General features: G+C 39.1%; 1 protein-coding gene and 1 long non-coding RNA gene across 8 annotated transcripts in view; one reads left to right on the forward strand and one right to left on the reverse strand.

Annotated features, from left to right (window-relative positions):
* The window catches only part of LOC141380320 (uncharacterized), a 371,569-nt gene that overhangs the window by 243,390 nt on the left and 108,736 nt on the right, over positions 1 to 19,443 (forward strand). The window lies entirely within an intron of this gene.
* LOC147831568 (uncharacterized) overlaps positions 1 to 19,443 on the reverse strand; it is a 69,474-nt gene that overhangs the window by 9,430 nt on the left and 40,601 nt on the right. Inside the window, exons 4-7 of one of the 7 annotated variants that reach the window (XM_087304299.1) lie at positions 18,572 to 18,698; positions 2,530 to 2,640; positions 2,393 to 2,460; positions 2,128 to 2,257 (exon numbers count right to left, since the gene is read on the reverse strand). The exons of 1 other annotated variant lie outside the window; for it this stretch is intronic. In XM_087304299.1, coding sequence (XP_087160425.1) covers position 2,257; positions 2,393 to 2,460; positions 2,530 to 2,640; positions 18,572 to 18,698 — 307 coding nt within the window. In that variant the 3' untranslated portion in view covers positions 2,128 to 2,256. Of the gene's footprint in view, positions 1 to 2,127; positions 2,461 to 2,529; positions 2,641 to 14,745; positions 14,824 to 18,571; positions 18,699 to 19,443 lie in introns of those variants that run through there. 5 more of the 7 variants (XR_015521945.1, XR_015521949.1, XR_015521948.1 and 2 more) reach the window with 5 other exon arrangements.

A 19,443-nucleotide genomic window follows, 5' to 3' on the forward strand; every position in this document is an offset into this window, starting at 1 on the left:
CAGCCTGTGTTGGTACTGTTGTGATTGCCAGTGTTGTTGTCTCCGCTGGTGATTACTTCCTTTGGTCTGTTGTAATCGCCAGCGGTGTGTTCTCTGTTAGAGACTACTTTCTAATGAACTACATCCCCCAGAACTCTTTGCACTTATCAATTCCTGCAACATCTGAAAATAATCTGGACATTCACACACAGACACGGCTGGTGCTCATTTACACTATCTACAAGGACTATAAGTACACCTCACTTTCATTCACAAATTGCTGAGTCTTGTTTCTTTATGAACTTTACAAAGAGGTTTGCTTGTTTGATTTTCCTTTGTTTTTTTATTCTTGCCTTGTTCCTCGTTTTAATTCATTGCCGCCTAGTCTGAGTTCTAACCTGTTTTTTGACCACAATTATTGAACTACCCTTATGATATTTTGTTCCCATTCTTGACCTTGCCTTAAATAATCTGCATTTGGGTCCGCAAGTCTTTTATTAGAGTCCCACTTCATAACAGGTACACTCTCAGTGAGACAGGTACAAGAATTGTCACTGTGGTGGTACCTATTAAAAAGGGTCCATATTGCTACTTAAAAATTTGAGGTGGTACTCTTTTGTACGTTCAGGTACTAATTTGTACATTTGAGGTATCAAAATGGACCCTTTAGGGAAAAATGTGTACCCTTTAAAATTCCACCCCAGTGACAGCTCTCATACCTTTATTTTTAAGAGTGTACTTTGGTACTAAGAGCTCAAAAGGTACCAAGAAAAAAAAACCAACACCATTACACTACCAACAGACACATACAAAGCAGGATGGATCGATGTTTTTATGCTGTTCATACCAAATTCTGGCTCTACTGTCTAAATGTTGAAGCAAAAATCGAGATTCATCAGACCAGTCAATGTTTTGGTGAAACCAGTCAACTGCCCAATTTTGGTAAACTGCTATGAATTGTTGTCAGAGTTTCGCCATTTCGATCTTGTAAATTCTTGTTTGGTGGCAGAGTCCACCCACTAGTCCTGTTTTGTCTAGTATGTTGTGCTTGGCTTCCTAGGGTCAAACACTCAAATTTCTTGTCTGCCTTTGTCTTTGCATGATTGCCGTCTTGGCCACACTCGGGCCGTGCATGCTCCCACTTGGTGCAGGTGTGAGAGGTCCGCGCATGCTCCCACTTGATGCAGGTGAGCAAGGTCCTTACATGCTCGGGATGCTCTCGTCCTGGTGTGTGTTGTTTTGTCTGAAGCATGTTGTTCTAAGCTTAGTGTCTCTATCTAGTTGGTTTCGGTTTCCGTTGGCACTGGGATTGGAACATGATTGTAGGATTGTGTGAGTGCACAGTAAGTGTTTTCATTTATCGTATGCTTGTGTCTTAAGTTTTGCTGTGGCGTTTAGCACGTGGTTCATGTTTACATGCACCTCGTGCTTTAGTGTTGTGGTTAATGTTAATGTTCTAGTCCAGGGGTCTATTCTCTGTACCTCGCTTAAATAACCTAAGATGATTTTTCAGATCCTGGATCTTTTCATCTTGATAACTGATCGCTGGTTAATTTGGTTCTTCAAACAAGTTTGCGAAAACTCCCCTGCTGTAGTAGCTAATGAACAGATAGTGAATGCTCTTAAGAGATAACTACTTACTAGGAGCATGTCTATGGTGCCGATTTGGATTGCATGTTTTTAATGGTGGTAGGAAACCGGGGAATCCAGGGGAAACCCACGTGAGCACGGGGAGAACGTGTAAACTCTGCACTGAAACATCGGCTGGCTTGGTAAGGACTAGAACCAGTGACGTTCTTGCAGTGAGGCAACAGTGCTAACCACTTGGAAATGAGAAGGAGTAGGAAACTAGGAAACTAGGAGCAGGGGTGGAACGGGGGATTCTTCAAAACGAAGATGGCTGTTATATGGAACTTAGGGTATTTATAGTGGCTTAGGAATCGTCTGATTGATGAATCATAAATTGAATAATGCAGGGCCGGCTGCAAGCAATCAAAAAGCATGTGATCCTCTCGAAATTAGTTTACAAATAAACTTCACATCATGCCGCATTCAGAATCACTCAAATCCCCCTTCTTGCCAATTCTGATGCTAGATTAGAACTTACACAGAGACTATAGATATACAAAGACAGATCACTTGCATTACCTTGAATGGGGTAAAGAGTAACACTCAGTATGGCTGCCACAGTGAAGGAAGTCCCACCTTACGGTCAAAATAGCCAATCGTCAATCTTTATAGCCATGCTGTTCTTTGGGGCAGGGGTCTGCCCAGGGGTCTGTTTGGTGAAAAATTACATCTCAATCCATCACATATTGCATCCTTTCAGTGTCATCCTGTGTTTTTTTTATTGTCATCCTGTGGTTCACTGTTTTAAGTGTTTTAAGTGTTTGTAACCACATCCTCTGGTTACCATCGAATCAGCCGTAAAGGAGATTGGTGTCGTGTCAATCCTTGCACACACAGAGTGGGTGGAGCAACCTGGAAATAAAATGTTTTAAACTTAAAAGTTGGATCTAATGCAACAACAATAATTAGACAGGCCACTACAATTTTGTTGCTGATTCGTAATGTTGCTGATTCCCAATGATGTTGAGAAACCCAAAAGTGTTCTTGATCTCGTAGATGCATCGAATGCAGTCTTGAGTGCAGCAGTTGCTCCTAGAAGACATTGCAACAAAATTAAGATGAAGGGAAGTGCAGAATTTTATATTCACTATCCCAGCAGACACACGATATCATAAGACGTTAATATTAGGTTAGATTCAGGTCATCAGCATCTAAGAACAATGTTATTTTTACGTCCAATAATTACGTGAAATGATGTTAACATTTTGTTGATTTTAGGTAAATGACCTTTTAGGTCATTTTGAAAAATGACCAAGATCCAATGAGAGCCAACATCTTAAACCAACGTCATATTGACATTAAATACTGACATATATTTGTCAGAAATGGCAACCAAAGTCCATCATCTGATAGACGTCATATTGATAAGATCCACACAACATCAAGCTGTAACATCATTAGATGTTGATATTTGGTTGTTTTCAGGTTGTGTTGGAAAGTAACCTAAATGTAATCTTTGTCCGATGTTGGACATTGATGTCGGCCTGACATTGGGTTCTAACATCAACCCGATTTTCATTTCCAAACAAAACGCAACGTCCTATGACATTGGGGTACAACGTCAATCTGATGTCATGTTGACATCTTCTGCCTGCTGGGATTATTTATAATTCAGAGATATTTAGTAACTGTTTATCTTAAATTATTCAAATCTGTTCTATTTGTTTTGTGCGAAGTGTTTTTTGTAAGGCTTTTGTACGCTATAAAAACTGAAAAGAAAAACCAAACAAACAATACATCAGTTTATGAATGCTGTAATGTTTAATTTATTTTCTGTTAAAAGACATGAAGGTCATGTGACCAACAGGAAGTTTGCAGCATCTTTTTTTGCAGCATCATTTTTTTTACAGGATGCATTTTGTTCTCGGGGTCTTTCTACATTTTTGGTATTGTGGTTAGTTTTAGTTTAAAATCTAAATTTAACAGTATGTTTTAATGTTTTTCTGCGATTGTTTTTGTACATATTTATATATAATGCAGTGTCACAGTGTACCTGTTACCGGGAGTAGTAAAATTTTATTTCGCATCAAGGACCACAATTGAAAAACGTTTAGTTTTTAAAACTTGATTATGAATGTTTATTATGTATCTCACGACAGTTCTTTACTTTTTGATTCAGTGGCTAAATCGTATGAATTCGTACAATCTTATTCATACAATTTAGTATGATTTGCTCATCCCCCAATGATGGTTGGGCTTAGGGGTGGGATTTGGTCCCAAGCCTCCTTTTGAAATACGTTGGCTGAGTCCGATACCGCCTACTACTCAGTAGGTACTGCATTTGAAATTTAAATGTACTACTCGGCCGTTCAATACTGTATGAATGTGAGCAGTATGAATGGAACACGAATGAAATAAATCCGCCATTTTGTCATCATCATGTGACCTACACGTGTCAGTTGCGTTGCTTTACTCCCATTCATGAGTTCTCTCACGGGGCATCATGGGATAGTATGGCGCATCGGATGCACACTTAAGAATTTTGCCAGAAGTTGTGGGTCAACCGGGTACTTCTTGCATACTGTTTTTCAAATTACATGAATTCGGACATACTACTTGGCTCACATACTGTTTTTAGCGTACTATATAGTATGGAATTATACGATTTTGGACGCAGCCATTGACTAAATAAATTGAGTTGCTAGCATGGTTGATTAGATATTTGTGTTAACAAGCAGATAAGCAGGTGCGCCTAAAAATTGTCCCATGAGTCTAAATATACCAATTTTTGAAAAAAAAAAACTGTTTATAAATGCTATTGTGTATTAAAAAGGATATACAAATGCTGACAAACAGCTTTCTCTAGATAGTCCAGTCCTCCCTGAGCCGTAATTGAAATTACATCACGACTAACTAATTGGTGTCCAAATAGTTGGGTTTGTATCTCTCTAGAGGAGTCATGCAAATGTTCTTTTGCAGACGTCACTTTAAGTAACAAATTCATCCAAATAATGCTTTCGTCAGCTGTGTGCTTGTGGAAACAGCTCAACTTAGCAAAGGACTATGCAGTGTTTCTGCGAAACACTGGGGTCAAGAAAGGGACAGAGTGAGGGAGAGAAAGAGAAAAGCAGAGCTGGGCGGTAGATGGGCAGCATTGTGTTCCACCCCCTGGCTCTCTGAAAATGACTAATGCTCCAGAAAGCAAACAGTAGTTCTTCTCCAACACCTACGCCAGCAGATGACAGATGACAATACTCAAGAAAACGAAAAAATGTGTATAAATATAGTTCATGAGCACGATTTGCTGTTTCGACAAGGCATGCTTAGTGCTCAATGCTGAGAATGGCTAAATTAAGTGGTTGGGGGAGATTATTCCTCATTCTCTGATAGGGGATGGATACATAGGTGGAAAATGGTTCAACAGAGGAGCGACAAAAGAGCTTGATTTTTGATCCTTGATTTGACCGTACGGCAGACTGACCGTGCCTACATGCCTAAATGAACTAAGTAGATATTTAAAATAAAAATAAAAAACGAACTGGCATGATGGCATTTAGAAGGAAATGGTTCCAAAACCAAGTTTGGGGTTGTCATTGAATTGCGAAATGGCTTGCCAAACCAATCTTTCCGGAAAAGTTTTCTCTGGCTTGTATACACCTTTAAGCTAATATTGGTTTGTGGTGATTACATACAATTTAGGCGTGGCTCTTTTTTATGTGGAATGTTTGGTTAAATTTTTCTGTTCAGTTCATCAAGGTCAGATAAAATTGTTGTCATACTTATTACATTGATACTTGCACTGTTTTTCATATCCTCTTTTAGAATATTTTTGATCAAAAGGTGATGATAACCCTCTTTTAAAAATGTGCTCACCTCTAGGTGGCACTGTGATGAAATTCTGTTTGCAATCTCAGGTTGTGTTTGTTTTGGTCTGAATCAATGACTGTAAAAAATATGGACGACGCGACAGCCCTTTTTCCCATTGAACGCCTTGAGGGCAAAACGCCTGCTTGACGGGCACAAACTGTCGCAAAAGACTGCTGAAATTGGAGCCAGACATGCGCAGAAGGATTGTCTGATGGAGCCAGAGGAGGAGCCGCGAAAATGAGCAGAGTCGAGCTTCCAATCAAACGCTTTATGTAAAATCAACTACGCCCCCCGAACTTCTCAGCATGCGTTTGCTGTCATATCAACACAAATGGATGTAATAACGTTAACAAATATGAGGGTTTTATATATTCAATCGCGCTAGCTCCAGGCCGCAGCGCATAACTTACTTGCGGCGTCGCGGGCTGATTCCGGCTCGCATGCGGCAGCGCCTGCTCGCTCGGCCGCCGCATCTGGCTCGATTGACTCGGACTGGAATCGGGCAGTGAGTCCAGGCATCCGGAGTAGGTCCAGCAGAGGTAACGTTAGTCAGTCTGAGCTCTAAGAGATAAGTCTCCGGCAGGCGAGAATCTAGCCGGAACTGTGTTTTGCTATCTGGGTGGCTAGGCGTGTATCAGCAAACTAATAAAGCCCGAAAAAAGCCCTGAACTTAGCGAATAAACAGTGTTCCACCAGGATCATGTATGTCAGAAACTATAGTTTACTGCTGAACTCATTTTGTCATGGTAAAATAACACAGAAATCGAATAATAACATTTCAGTCTACTTCAGTCTCCTGCCGAAGCTCAGACGCCGCGCTTTGAGAAACTGTCAATCACAGCTGTGTATCACGATGACACGCCCAGCATTAAATTACTGCTAAAAACAAACTGTTCACAAAAATGAAGATCTGCACCTATTTCAGCACAATAATCAGTGCCTTAATCGACCAGAACTATCTTTCGGGACATTTTATTGCAAGTGTAATATTTTTTTTTATTTGGGCTCAAGTCTCCTTCATTAACACGGAGGAGGCGGGCTTTATGACTTGTACTGCAGCCAGCCCCCAGGGGGCGATCTAACGGCCGAAACCTTCACTCAAACGTAGGCTTGCGGCACACTTGGTCTGAATACGCAAAGTGCTGTAGATATATGACATCATGTCACGTTTGCAAGATCTTTGTCAGTTTAATTTGTGGGTTACTTGAAAAAACTCATCAAATTGAATTTAAACAACATTTAATGGCAAAGAATTACAGTAATTTTGTGCCAACAAATGAAGCGAACTACTTTAATGCTGCTTGTTTTAAAACAAACTATTATTCATTCATTTACTTTCTTTTTGGCTTAGTCCCTTTATTAATCCGAGGTCACCCCAGCGGTATGAACCGCCAACTTATCCAGCACGTTTATATGTAGCGGATGCCCTTCCAGCCACAACACAACTTTGGGAAACATCCACACACACTCATTTACTACGGACAATTTAGCCTATCCACTTTACCTGTACCGTATGTCTTTGGACTGTTATTTTACATAATCAATCTATTATATAAAATGTGAAATAAATAAGCATATATAAGAAATTGTTTGAGGAATAATTCATTGCACAGCTTGTGTTAACATCCATATGCTTTTTAAACTTCTGTTTTAATTTCATTTTGCAGCAGTAAAGTGTGCACCATATATTTACATATTTATCCAAACCAGGCTTATTCCAAAAACGCATACATACACATACACATTTGGAGAGCGCCAAATACGTTCCAGGAGGTAAGTTTTTTTGTTTTGTGAATCTACCAGAGATAGCTGTGTATGCTTTTTCAGATCTCAAAATTCTCTAGCGAGTGCCATTCGCGCCTGCTGTACTCAGGTAAATCCACCAGAGGCCGCTGTTGACTGACTGTTTGACTGACTGAATGGCTGACTGACTGACCGATCAACTGACCCACCCTCCTCATCATGGTCAACTCCTTTCTGTGTCTCAAGTCCACCAACGTACATGGCGAGCTAACTGGATAAACTGATAACAGTGGCCGCCCATACAGAGTTAAGCGGTCAGCTGGTAAGCGTGAAAAGGAACTGTGTCATACCACCCCAAAGCGTTAATTTTAAAAATGAAATGCAGCCATACATACTTCTGGTTACATAATTCACGAGAAACGTATATAGGGCTATGTTTTTTCACATGCGTTATTAAGGTTTTTGCATTCTACCATCCTGCTTTTCCATTCAGAAAACAAACTATTCTAAAAACGAGGCGCTCAAAATAAAAGCGCGTCCACTTCTCAAATGCAAAATATAACTTGTATATGTATATGGCCCCTAAAAGTAATCTCTACATTCAAATCAAACATGACGTATTCTGAAATACACACATGCAAGATAATCTAGCCAGATCTCAAGAGAAAACTAAGTATTGTATGTTTTGTTAGTTTAATGGCTAATTCGTACAAACTCATCCGAGTTCAGTCAATTTTAAAAAGGAGGGGGTTACCTAACCCCGCCCCTAAACCCAACTGTCATTGGGTGACAAGCAAATCGTACTAAATTGTTCGAATTAGATCGTATGAATTTATACGAATTAGCAACTAAATCTAAAAGTTACGAATTGCCGTGAGATTGTGTTGAATAATCACACAATTTTGCTCTTGAGTTTTGGACAAAATATTGGCTAAATTATCATTTTACTTTTATTTTAAGACACAGTATTTAGAGTTTAAAGAATTTCAAACCTTTTTAAAGTTTTAACGTACATGACGTCAAAGTCAGAATTTAATATCAACCTCTGCATAAACAGAGGGGTTTTTAATGTTTATTTGCATTCTTTCACTCCAGAAAAATGCTGGTAAGAGCAATGCTTTATAAACAAATTTTGTGAGGTATATAAGCAGTCTACTATCCAATCCGCATAAAATCACATCCCTATAAATAATAAAGCATGTCCTAACTCTAGTTCTCTCGACTCTCAGCGTCCCTCCACCACCCCAGCTTCTCACTTATAAACACGATTACTAAATTGGAGTGAGGGGAGCGTTATGAGGCTGGACTAAACACTGCGCTTGGACGCTTATCTCTATTTCGCTCCTGAGAAGAGGAATAACACGAGTTAAGCCTGGTTAATACTTCTGTGTCAAGTGACCGGCGTAACCCATGGCGCATGCAACGTGCGTAGCTGTGCATTTATACTTCTGCGCGCTGTCTCTGTTGCTCAGCATTAACACTTCCGAAACGCTAGTTGGCAGTGAGGTGTTAATGCTCCTCTGTGTCGAGCTTCTTCGCCTGTGTTTTGTTCTTTCTAAACGCTTCCGTGATGTACAAGTGGCTCAAACTCGCTCATTTTGAGGCAGGAACCGGCAGACTTGCAACAACTTTAACTATGAGGTAAACACAAAACAAAACTTTCCTTCCGGAGCTCCTTCACAGGACTCCACACTTGTAAACAATCGCTCCATCGGCTCTCGGCCCCGCCCAGACTCGCCAGCGCTATCAAGCCGACCAATCACACAGCTTGTGCTATGCATCGGTGCGACGTGTAGTTACATTTTTTGAGAGGTGCACGTCAGCGTAGGGCTATGCGTCGATGCATAGGCTGCGCTGTAGCATACATTTGATGCAGAAGTATAAATCAGCCTTTAGGGTGAACAGCCCTATTCTATCCAGTTAAATATTTTTTGTGTGAACTCATGAAAATATTTTACATGTGTCAGTTGCCTCATTACAAACATGTGACAAATTTCACAATATAAACATTAAACTAACAAACGATTCAGATTCAGACTCAATGCCTCTTTGGGGCTTACTGGATAGATTTATAATCTGTCTTTCACGAATTTGGCATATTGATGATGAGTTATGATAAAATGAGTCTCATTTTTAAAATAAGAGTCCCACATAGTAAGTATAATAAATTGTGGCAAATCAAATGCTGCCTGTGGTGTGCATATTAATGATGTGGATCAACAGAGTAGAGGTTATTTTTGTTTGTTTGTTTGGCCTGCTTTTCACTGGTATTTTACACTTACATGATTTTCATGAGAATGAGGAAACGATGGTGTTTGAGGTTCATGGTATTTCTATTACATCTACAGAACTCTTATTATTCACTTATGCCTATAGGTATTTCCTGATTTTTATTTTATGACACCTTTAATTGTGAAAACTTACTGCATAACCACCAGAATCTGTGTTGTTCGATTCAAAACTCAAAAAGAAATTTGTGCTGTGTTCCTTTCTTAGCTATTTGTTTATCAGAGGCTACGTGTAAATGCGATTGTCAACATTAATCCAATGATTGGCCTGTCAAAAATGTCTGTCTGTCTGCATTTGGAAGGGTGTTAAAGGGTGGGTGATGTGACCTACATATATGCACATGACTATTCATTAGCATAGCCCCCATAATCCGCCATCACATAATAAATAGTGACTCGAGTCACGCAGACAGGTCAGTGAGAGAAGGCCATTTACATTATTTACTTGGGCTCTTTTGTTTGTCGTCAACTGCCTTACTTGTGACCTCACCAGATGTCTGTCTGTTGGTCTGTCTCTTTCCTTTGTCTTTATTAAGGTCTGATGATAAGATATTAGTTGGTTTATTCCTTTTCAGACATTAAACGTTAGATGTGTATGTTAATGAAATGCACTACAGTCAGTAATTAGGTTTTTTAAGTTATTAAATAATGCCTACTGAGATTTTGCTGAATATATTTGTTTTCATAGAAAGGAAAGTTATATTAGATGTAAATTAGTATAGGACCAGTGAAAATATTAAGTCATTTTTACCGAAAAGAGTCTGTAATTACCATATCTTTTAATAATGAAAACAATGTGTATGTAAATACAGTCATTAAGTAGCGAAAGATGTTTAAAAAGGTAAGATAGATAGATAGATAGATAGATAGATAGACAGACAGACAGACAGATAGATGATAGATAGATAGATAGATAGATAGATAGATAGATAGATAGATAGATAGATAGATAGATAGATAGATAGATAGATAGATGGATGCATGGACGGACGGACAGACGGACGGACGGACGGACGGACGGACGGACGGACGGACGGACGGACGGACGGACGGACAGACAGACAGACAGACAGACAGACAGACAGACAGACAGACAGATAGATAGATAGATAGATAGATAGATAGATAGATAGATGGATGCATGGACGGACGGACGGACGGACGGACGGACGGACAGACAGACAGACAGACAGACAGATAGACATACAGAGACAAATCTCTGTTAGTGATAACATGAAATATTCTAATTATGATAAATGATTATATTAGAAACCCATGTAATATTTCACAGAGGGCCCACAGAATTTGCGGTGCACCACTGCTGGGAGGTCTTTAGTGTTTTTAGGTCACTTGACCGAGATTGGTCCAGTGTTAATCTATTTCCTCCTTTTTCCCTCTGCAGTCCTTCCCAGTACACTCATTAATCACAGACAGAAATGATAGATGTTGTGCACACCAGCAATACCATCTATTACTATGCATATCTCTCTTTCTTTCTTTCTTTCTCTCTCTCTCTCTCTTTCTCTCTTAAACACACACACACATTCTCCTTTGCAATGATGCACCACCAGAAAGATGCTGTGCTTGACATTAAACGCAAGAATGACTGTCCTAGCATAATGGTGCATTGCTGATTCTTCCCACAAGCTTCTTCAAACAGGGATAAGAATTCCTCGTCACTACAGAGAATGTCATTTTCACACATCATTCGAAGACAAACTGAAATCCAAATGGGAGTTTAGTGGCTTTTACTTCATTTCTATTAGCTTTGAGATCATTAATATGCTAGCATAATACTAACCGTTGACAGAATTATCATACAAATCTAAAATCTACAGTCTGTCTCATATAGAAATATTGGATAAGAATAGTACATTCATATATTATGTATCCTAATTTAGTATTATGTGTTTGTTTTTAGCTTTAGCATCTTAACTAGCCAAGTCCAATTATTACAGGTAGCCCAAATGGCTTAAAATACTTGAAATAATCTATAATGCATCATTCCTAATATATGTTTTGTCCACACTTTTATTCTTTAACATAATCAGATTGTCTTATTTTACACGTCTTTTTCCTCAGTACAGCTGAATCGGAACTCCTGGATGCCTATGCCGGGAGTTTGTTGGGCTGGCTAACTCGTTTCGAATCGATACACACTGACTGATAGGTAATGTGGAGACTCTACTCTCAGGGTGTGATTGCATGTTGTGTTCACTTAATGGCTTAATAGCTCCAGGGTAACTGAGCTGCCTTGTTGGCAGCAGAGATGTGTGGAAATAACCTTAATAAAATACAGAGGCATGTGTGTGTCTGTACTAGACGCAGACTAGGACCAACTACATTAAAAAAAGGAGCGCTCATAGATAAATTAATGAAAGAAACTGTAATGCCCTGTGAATTTTCCAGATGTCCTAGCTCTGACATTCAGTAAAAATTAACCGTTTAAATTATGTCTGTTTGCTTCACAACACACAACTGCATGACGATCAACTGTAAAACTTCCATTCTTGTGTCTGAATATACCTAGTCCCTACTACAAAAACAAACGTTCAGTTGAAACCAGAAGTTTACATACAATCTAAAAAAAAAAAGAACATAACCATTTTTTTTTAAAATGTCTGATGGTAAATCATACTAAACGTGTACTATTTTAGGTCTGTTAGGATTACCTAAATGATTTACATTTGCTAAATGCCAGAGAGAATAATGAGAGAATGTTTATTTTGAGATTTTTTTTTATTAATTTCTAGACTGTCAAAAGTTTACATACATTTCCTAGGTATTTTTTTAGCTTTGCTTTTAAACTGAAGAACTTTGGTCAAATGTTTTGGGTATTCTAAGCGTCTCACAATAGTTTGAAGGATTTTTGGCCCATTCCTCATGACAAAATTGGTGTAACTGAATCAGATTTGTAGGCTGTCTTGCTCGCAAAAGCTTTTTCAACTCTGCCCACAAATTTTCTATATTATTGAGATCAGGGCTTTATGATGGCCACTCCAAAATATTTACTCTGTTTTCCTTAAAGCACATTTAAACTAATTTGGCAGTATGCTTAGGGTCATGGTCTGTTTGGAAGACCCATTTGTGGCCAAGTTTTAATTTCCTGGCTGAGGTCTTGAGATGTTCCATCAGACCACAGGACACGCCTCAAAAAATGTTCTTTTTCCCAGTGTAATTTAGCAAATTATAAACTAGCTTTTATGTTGATTTAGGCTTGTTGATTTTCTCATGTTGTCACACAAGAAAGCAGTGTGTTTAAGGTTTTCCTTAATGACTATTTTACAGTTGTGTCTTCAATTAACTTAAATGTTGTCAATTAGCCAATCAGAAACTTCACAAACCTTAACTATATCATCTGAGCTTTTTCAGAGGCATAATAGTCTTACTGTATGTAAACTTGACTTTCAAGAAAAGTTATAACAATTTCTCAAAAATATCTCATTATTCTGCTATTAAGAACAACAGAAACAAATATGATAATGCTAACTTACCTAAAAGAGAAAAAGTTTTTAAATGGTTATGTGCCTTTTTATACAGTGTATGTAAACTTCTGGTTTCAACAGTATGTCTGTATTGATAGTAATCTGAAAGACTGTGTGCACCAGGATGATTTTTGCTTATGCTTATTGTTGCCATTTAATATCTAATTGTAACTAAACAAATGGTGCTAAGGTGAGTGGCAGGTGTAAAAGCATCATTACAAGAATTTTCATCACATTCTCAGGTTTTAAAATTTGACTTGTTGCATTAAAAATGTATCAACCAGTGAGATTGGCGGTTTTGTTCATATGTCCTGAGCTGCTGAAGTCACAGTAAAATATATCTTAGTGGATCACACAAGGACCACACACAGGATAGGATTGAATTCGTTAGTAAGTTTAATTAATTAAATTATTCATTTTCTTTTTCTGGGGTCGCCACAGCAGAATGAACTGCCAACTTAACCAGCATTTTACACAGCAGATGCCCTTCCAGTTGCAACCCATTACTGGGAAACACCCATGCACACCCATTACACTACGGACAATTTAGCTTACCCCAATTCACCTATACCGCATGTCTTTGAACTTGTGGGGGAAACTGGAGCGCCTGGAGGAAACCCACGCCAACATGGAAACTTCACATAGATATGCCAACTGGCCCAGCTGAGGCTTGAACCAGCCACCTTCTTGCTGACTGAGAGGCAACAGCGCTGCCACAGTGCCACAACGATGCACCAGTAAGTTTAGGTTCACTTAATTTCTTTTGTGGCGTATACTTTTTTAACCCATAAACATTTGACCAGGTGTTTTAGTGCTGGAGTGAAGGAGGTGGCTAAACAGTGGAAAAACGTATGTGATAAATGCGATAAAAAAGCATGAGGGTCACTACTTCTGTGCAATAACAAAATATCAGCTTAAAGTTGCACAGTGCCACCTTGTGTACAGGTGTGTTTTTGTTTTTTATTAAGCACCTTCTAACATCAAAAAGAGATTTTGCATGTTCACTGGGCTCATTGCTAGCAAAAATTATTTCAGTATGAATTACTTAGGTATGACGTTTCGAAAAACGTCTCGAAAAATGCCGACAATAAGCAAGATTGAAAATCATCCTTGCATCTTTGATAAAGTATGACAGATCGTGTTCATCCCAAGGCCATTCAACTGAACTGCCCTTGGGCCCGGTTCGAAGCACCCACACTTGTCAAACGAATTCGAATATCATAGTGTGAGTGCTACCCTAGTGGGCACAAAACAGTAGGCTAAAGATGACCTAGTGTTTATTCAAAATTAAACATTAGCTGTTGTTAAAGTACAGATGTTATTGTCTAATGATTTCATAATTTAAAATCCTATCAAGCATGATATTTGTTGATATGACTGGGGAGGCCATGTTGTGCCTGATCTTGAATGAAAAAACCAGTCATTCTGAAAACGTACCTCTATATACATTCCCAAGTAAAAACTCAAAAGTTTTTTTTTTTTTTGAAGTTTTTGTTCTGGCGAATCCACCAGAGGCCGCTGTGTAGGTTTTTTGAGATCTCAAATTTTTCTCGCTATTGCCATTCACACCTGCTGTCCTCACGTAAATCCACCAGAGGTCGCTGTCGACTGACTGAATGACTGACTGACCGATTGACTGACCCACCCTCCTCCTTCCCTTAACCTAACCAATAGTATTTTAAAAAGCACAGATTGACCCGCCCACCCACTTCCCTAAACCCAACTAACATATTTAAAAAGCAATGCATAAAAATTAAAGCCTTCGCCTAATTTTTACCACATTCTCATTGTTATTTTTTTGTATTTTGTCTTACCTGCTTTCTATAACTGTTCTTCACTGGACTCGAACCCCATCATTGTCTACCGACGTACATGGCGAGGTAACTGGTAAACTGGTAACAGCGGAAAAGAAGTACATACGGAGGTAAGTGGTCAGCTGGTAAGCGCGAGAAGGAATGGCATCATACCACCCTGTAGCATTCATTTTAAAAATTAAATGCAGCCATGCGTACTTCTTGATACATAATTCAGGATCTCCAGAAATGTATATACATTTTCAGAATGAGCCTGTATTAGAACCTAGACAAGATTTTATCTCTTATTGTGTGGAGGGAGAAATCAGGGATAAATATTCCTAAAACTGTCCATTTAAATCCATAGGAGCTAAATGTTTACACCTTACAACTTGGCGAAAAAGACATTTCCAAGGTGTCACCATGTGAACTGATATGCCATAAAAAAGATAATGCTAAGAGCAAAAGGGGGGTCTTCAGACATTGCTCCAGCAACAAGAATAAAATCAACCCTAACACAACACCTCTCTTTCTCTGCCTCCCTCCCTTGCTCCTTTCTTATTCTCTAGAGAGAGCCTCTTTTAATTCAGTGTGCTTGCCATGCTAAAACAAAAAAAGACATGCTCCCTGTGCTGAAGCTGTGTCCAATTACTCCGGTGGGGGGATGGGCACTGCAGGAGTGGGGAAGGATTGTGACCTGCAGAGATCCTACGATTCCGGGGAAGCCAAAGATAGAGAAATCATGTAGAGTAGTAGTCGTTTGTGAGGATTACTTACCATTGCTCCATCTCATCTGGCCATAGAGCCAATATCTGTATTCTCCAGACGAGGAAATGTTAAGGGAGTTAAGAAGAGTCAAATCTGTCAGTACTGCCTGTCCTTCCCCATCCCATTTTGCTTCACATGCAAGCCTGAAGCAATACCCCTGCAGTAGCTAACTCATTCTGTCTATAAGTCCATTTGATGGCATATGTCTTTCCCAATGCTACAGTATCACAAATCTTTTCTACGCCTATTGCTCCGACAATAACATGGAATGGATCGCAAATTAGAAATGGTTGTCATTTAATAGCAAACAATACACAAGTAGAGGACATCCCAGGGAATTCTTCAGATGAAAGCACGTCAATAACGAGACCGCAACTTGCATCAGAATCTGGAGCGTGCATAACAATAATCGTCTCAATATGTTGGGTTATGTCCAGAGAGATAAATCAAAAATAATTGTGCACCCTCTTCCCAGTTTCCAAAGTCAAAGCTGGCAATTTAGGCCAACAATTCAAGACAAGAGGATGCAACATTCCCATTAGGACAGGAAGATTTACTGTATCATGTTCCACATGAAATGAAGGGCCAAACTAACACAAAGTCGGAAGGACTGCATGAAGACTGAATCTGCATGGTTAAGGACATGTCAACATATTTACAGTTAACAAAGCATCCAAAGATCAGCTCCCATCTCATCCACAAGGGTCACATGCTAATGCTGTTTCTGTTCATTCGTTCATGCACGATTCCAAGCAGATGTTTAACTTGGTCAACTAATTTTTAAGGTTAGATATCTCTTCTTCACTATTTTAGCACTTACTAAAATGGCATGCCCAATCAGTTTCTACACATTTTTTGGATGTCAAGGTTCACAGGTTTCTCTGGGGGTTCCTGGCAAGTTTCCAAGCACTGCTGTGCTTTAGAGGAACACAAGTCTTTGGGTTTGCCAAAGTGTGCCTCTAAATTATGGGTGTCCAAACCCGGTCCTGGAGTGCCGGTGTCCTGCATAGTTTAGCTCTAACTTGCTTCAACACACCTTTCAGGAAGTTTCTATTAAACTTAGTAAGAGCTTATTTAGCTGGTTCATCAGGTGTGTTTGATTAGGGTTGGAGCTAAACTCTCACCAGGAGACCGGCCCTCCAGGACGTAGTTTGGACAACCCTGCTCTAAATCTTTCAAATACTGGTGTTGTTTGAGACATTTACTAGCAGGTAAACAAGATATTTTTGAGCTCTAGTTGAGTCAAGTTCAACTTCTAATTGATGCTCCATTACATGTTATGCAAAAATCAATCTTTGATTAGTCCAGGGGTGTCCTGGAGGGCTGGTGTTTTGCAGAGTTTAGCTCCAACTTCCTTCAACACACCTGCCAGGAAGTTTCTAGTGTACCTAGTAAGAGCTTGATTAGTTGGTTCAGGTGTGACTGATTAGGGTCGGATGTAAACTTTTTAGGACACCGGCCCTCTAGGATCGAGTTTGGACACCCCTAGTCATTTTCCTTGTCAGTCAGAAAACTGTTTCCCTTCTAAGTAGGCGGTTCTTGGCCTGAATGAGATGTTGTGCTGGTACTCAAGAGACTGGCTACATGTGGCTTTAAGGAACATGCTTCTGCTGGAAGCGATCGCTCATCAAATTAATCATTTGTGGTTAGCAATCCTCTGCGTCACAAACAGCTTTGCAGTATTATGTCCTGTTGTTTTGATGAACATGCTTTGTGATTTTTTAATCCACTCTTATTTGTCACAGATAGTAGAGTAAGTACACCATATTTAGAAGGTGTTTACTAGACAAATATGTAAACTTTTTATGCATTTTGGCTGTTGATTTACATAACAAAGCTGTTTCTTAGATGTTGCTTATGAAGGTGTATTATGAAAATACCTTACAAATAGTGCAATAGGCAACCCAGAGAGAGGCTGGAGATCGAGCAATGCTTCAGCTCTCTCATCAGTATTTGGAGAGGAATTGTGGAGATTTTTTGTAGTGTTGTATCTGTTGAAATATATATATAGCAATTTCTGTGTGTAAAGCTTTGCGGCTGTTGAAATGAGGTACTTGACTTTGACACTGTAAGATTCAAGGATGGACCTTGTGTTTGGCGAATGTTCTTATTCCAGTTCAACCTGTTCGGGAGTCATTGCTCAGAAAGTTGAGTTCCAAATTGTCTATTTGCCCTTGTCACAACATGCAAGTCAAACATCAAGGCAGTTACTTAGCTGGTATGACTGAGAGTCTCCCAATATAGTCTATTTGCTTATTCACAATATATACGGTAATACATACAGTAACATTAAATTTTACTGCTTATTATTTGTGTAACATGTTATTTTATATTATATTATATTATATTATATTATATTATATTATATTATATTATATCATATTATATTATGTGACACAGTGGTTCAGTGGTTAGTTAGTGAATGTGTATGGATGTTTCCCAGTATAGGGTTGCAGCTGGAAGGGTATCTGCTGCATAAAACATATTCTGGATAAGCGGTCAGTTCATTCCGCTGTAGCAACCCCTAATGAATAAAGAGACTAAGCCGAGGGATAATGAATGAATATTATATTAAACTATATTATATTATTAGTTTTTTTTTTCTTGCAACTGTATTTTTCCAGGTCATTGGTATGTGGCTTCTATGGTTTTCTAGGCGGTTGCTACAGTAAGGTACTGATCATTTGTTAGGTTTTCTTTTAGTAATTAGTATTGTACGGTGGTATTTTGCTTTGATCACACCAGACGTGGCACGCACAAATAAGTTGTGCTTATGAGACGCATAAACATTTTGAGTTTACTCGCTTCATTCACGCATCAAATTCACTTCATTCGCGCGTCACATTCACTTCACAATAGATGCAGATTTATAACATGAGTGGGGCTTCTGTCTGCCCAGTGACTCTAGCTTTGTTGCAAAATGGCTAATATGGATTTTATTAAGAGAACAGTTGTGTTTATGTGCTTTAAGAAGGCTGAAAAACAGTGTAGATTTATTCTGCGCCGTGTATGAATCCACTAGATCCTTTCAGAGGTGTACCTAGCTCTGTAAGCACATCAACTCCTCCAGAAACTATACCTTGATGATGAAGTCTTTCAGCAGTGCTTCAGACTGAGCCGAGCCCAGTTTGATGAACTGTTGTCCAGTGTCAGCAAGAGGATTTCCCCTTGAGACACCAACAACAGACACTGCGTCATAATCACACCTACAAGAGAAAGTTCCTGATTGGTTAATGGGCAAATGATCGGGGCAAATGTCAGCTAAAGTTCAGATTTTCCAACTCAAGCAATTCGCACAAGAGCCGTCTCATTCATGCGAATCGTGACACTGGATGTGTTTTCGAGTCTTTGCATTGACTTAATATGTAAATCACTCATGCTTGATGCTTCATCCACGTCTAGTGTGAATGCAGCGTTAGATAGAGTTGTTGCTACATAATGGCAGAGGTGTTCTGGATAGTTGCTAAGGCATTGAAAGTTAGTCGTTAAAGCACTCTTCCTCATTGCTATGGGTTCCCAAATGACTGTTTAGGTAGTAAAATCATGCTAAAGTTGTACAAATGAGAGTAGGCCTACTTTTTAACTTCTTGGCTACATACCCAGCAGGATAAAACAATATCATAAGACATTAATATTAGGTTAGATTTAGGTCATGACGTCAGGTGACCAAAATTCAATGTCTAGCCAGCGTCTAAGGACGTTATTGTGACATCCAATAACGACATCAAATTACGTTAATATTTGGTTGATTTTAGGTTATGCTGGAAAGTGACCGAAATCCAGTGTTGGACAGACGACATAGTGGTAGCATCCACACAACGTCAAGGTGTAACATGAGTAGATGATGATATTCGGTTAATTTTAGGTTGACTTTAGGTTGGATATTGGACATTGACGTAGACCTGACGTTGGGTTCTGACGATAAGCCGATTTTCATTTTCAAGCAAAATC

Source organism: Danio rerio, chromosome 22 (genome assembly GCF_052040795.2).
Source record: "Danio rerio strain M-AB ecotype USA chromosome 22, GRCz13ab, whole genome shotgun sequence".
Lineage (NCBI taxonomy): Eukaryota > Metazoa > Chordata > Actinopteri > Cypriniformes > Danionidae > Danio > Danio rerio.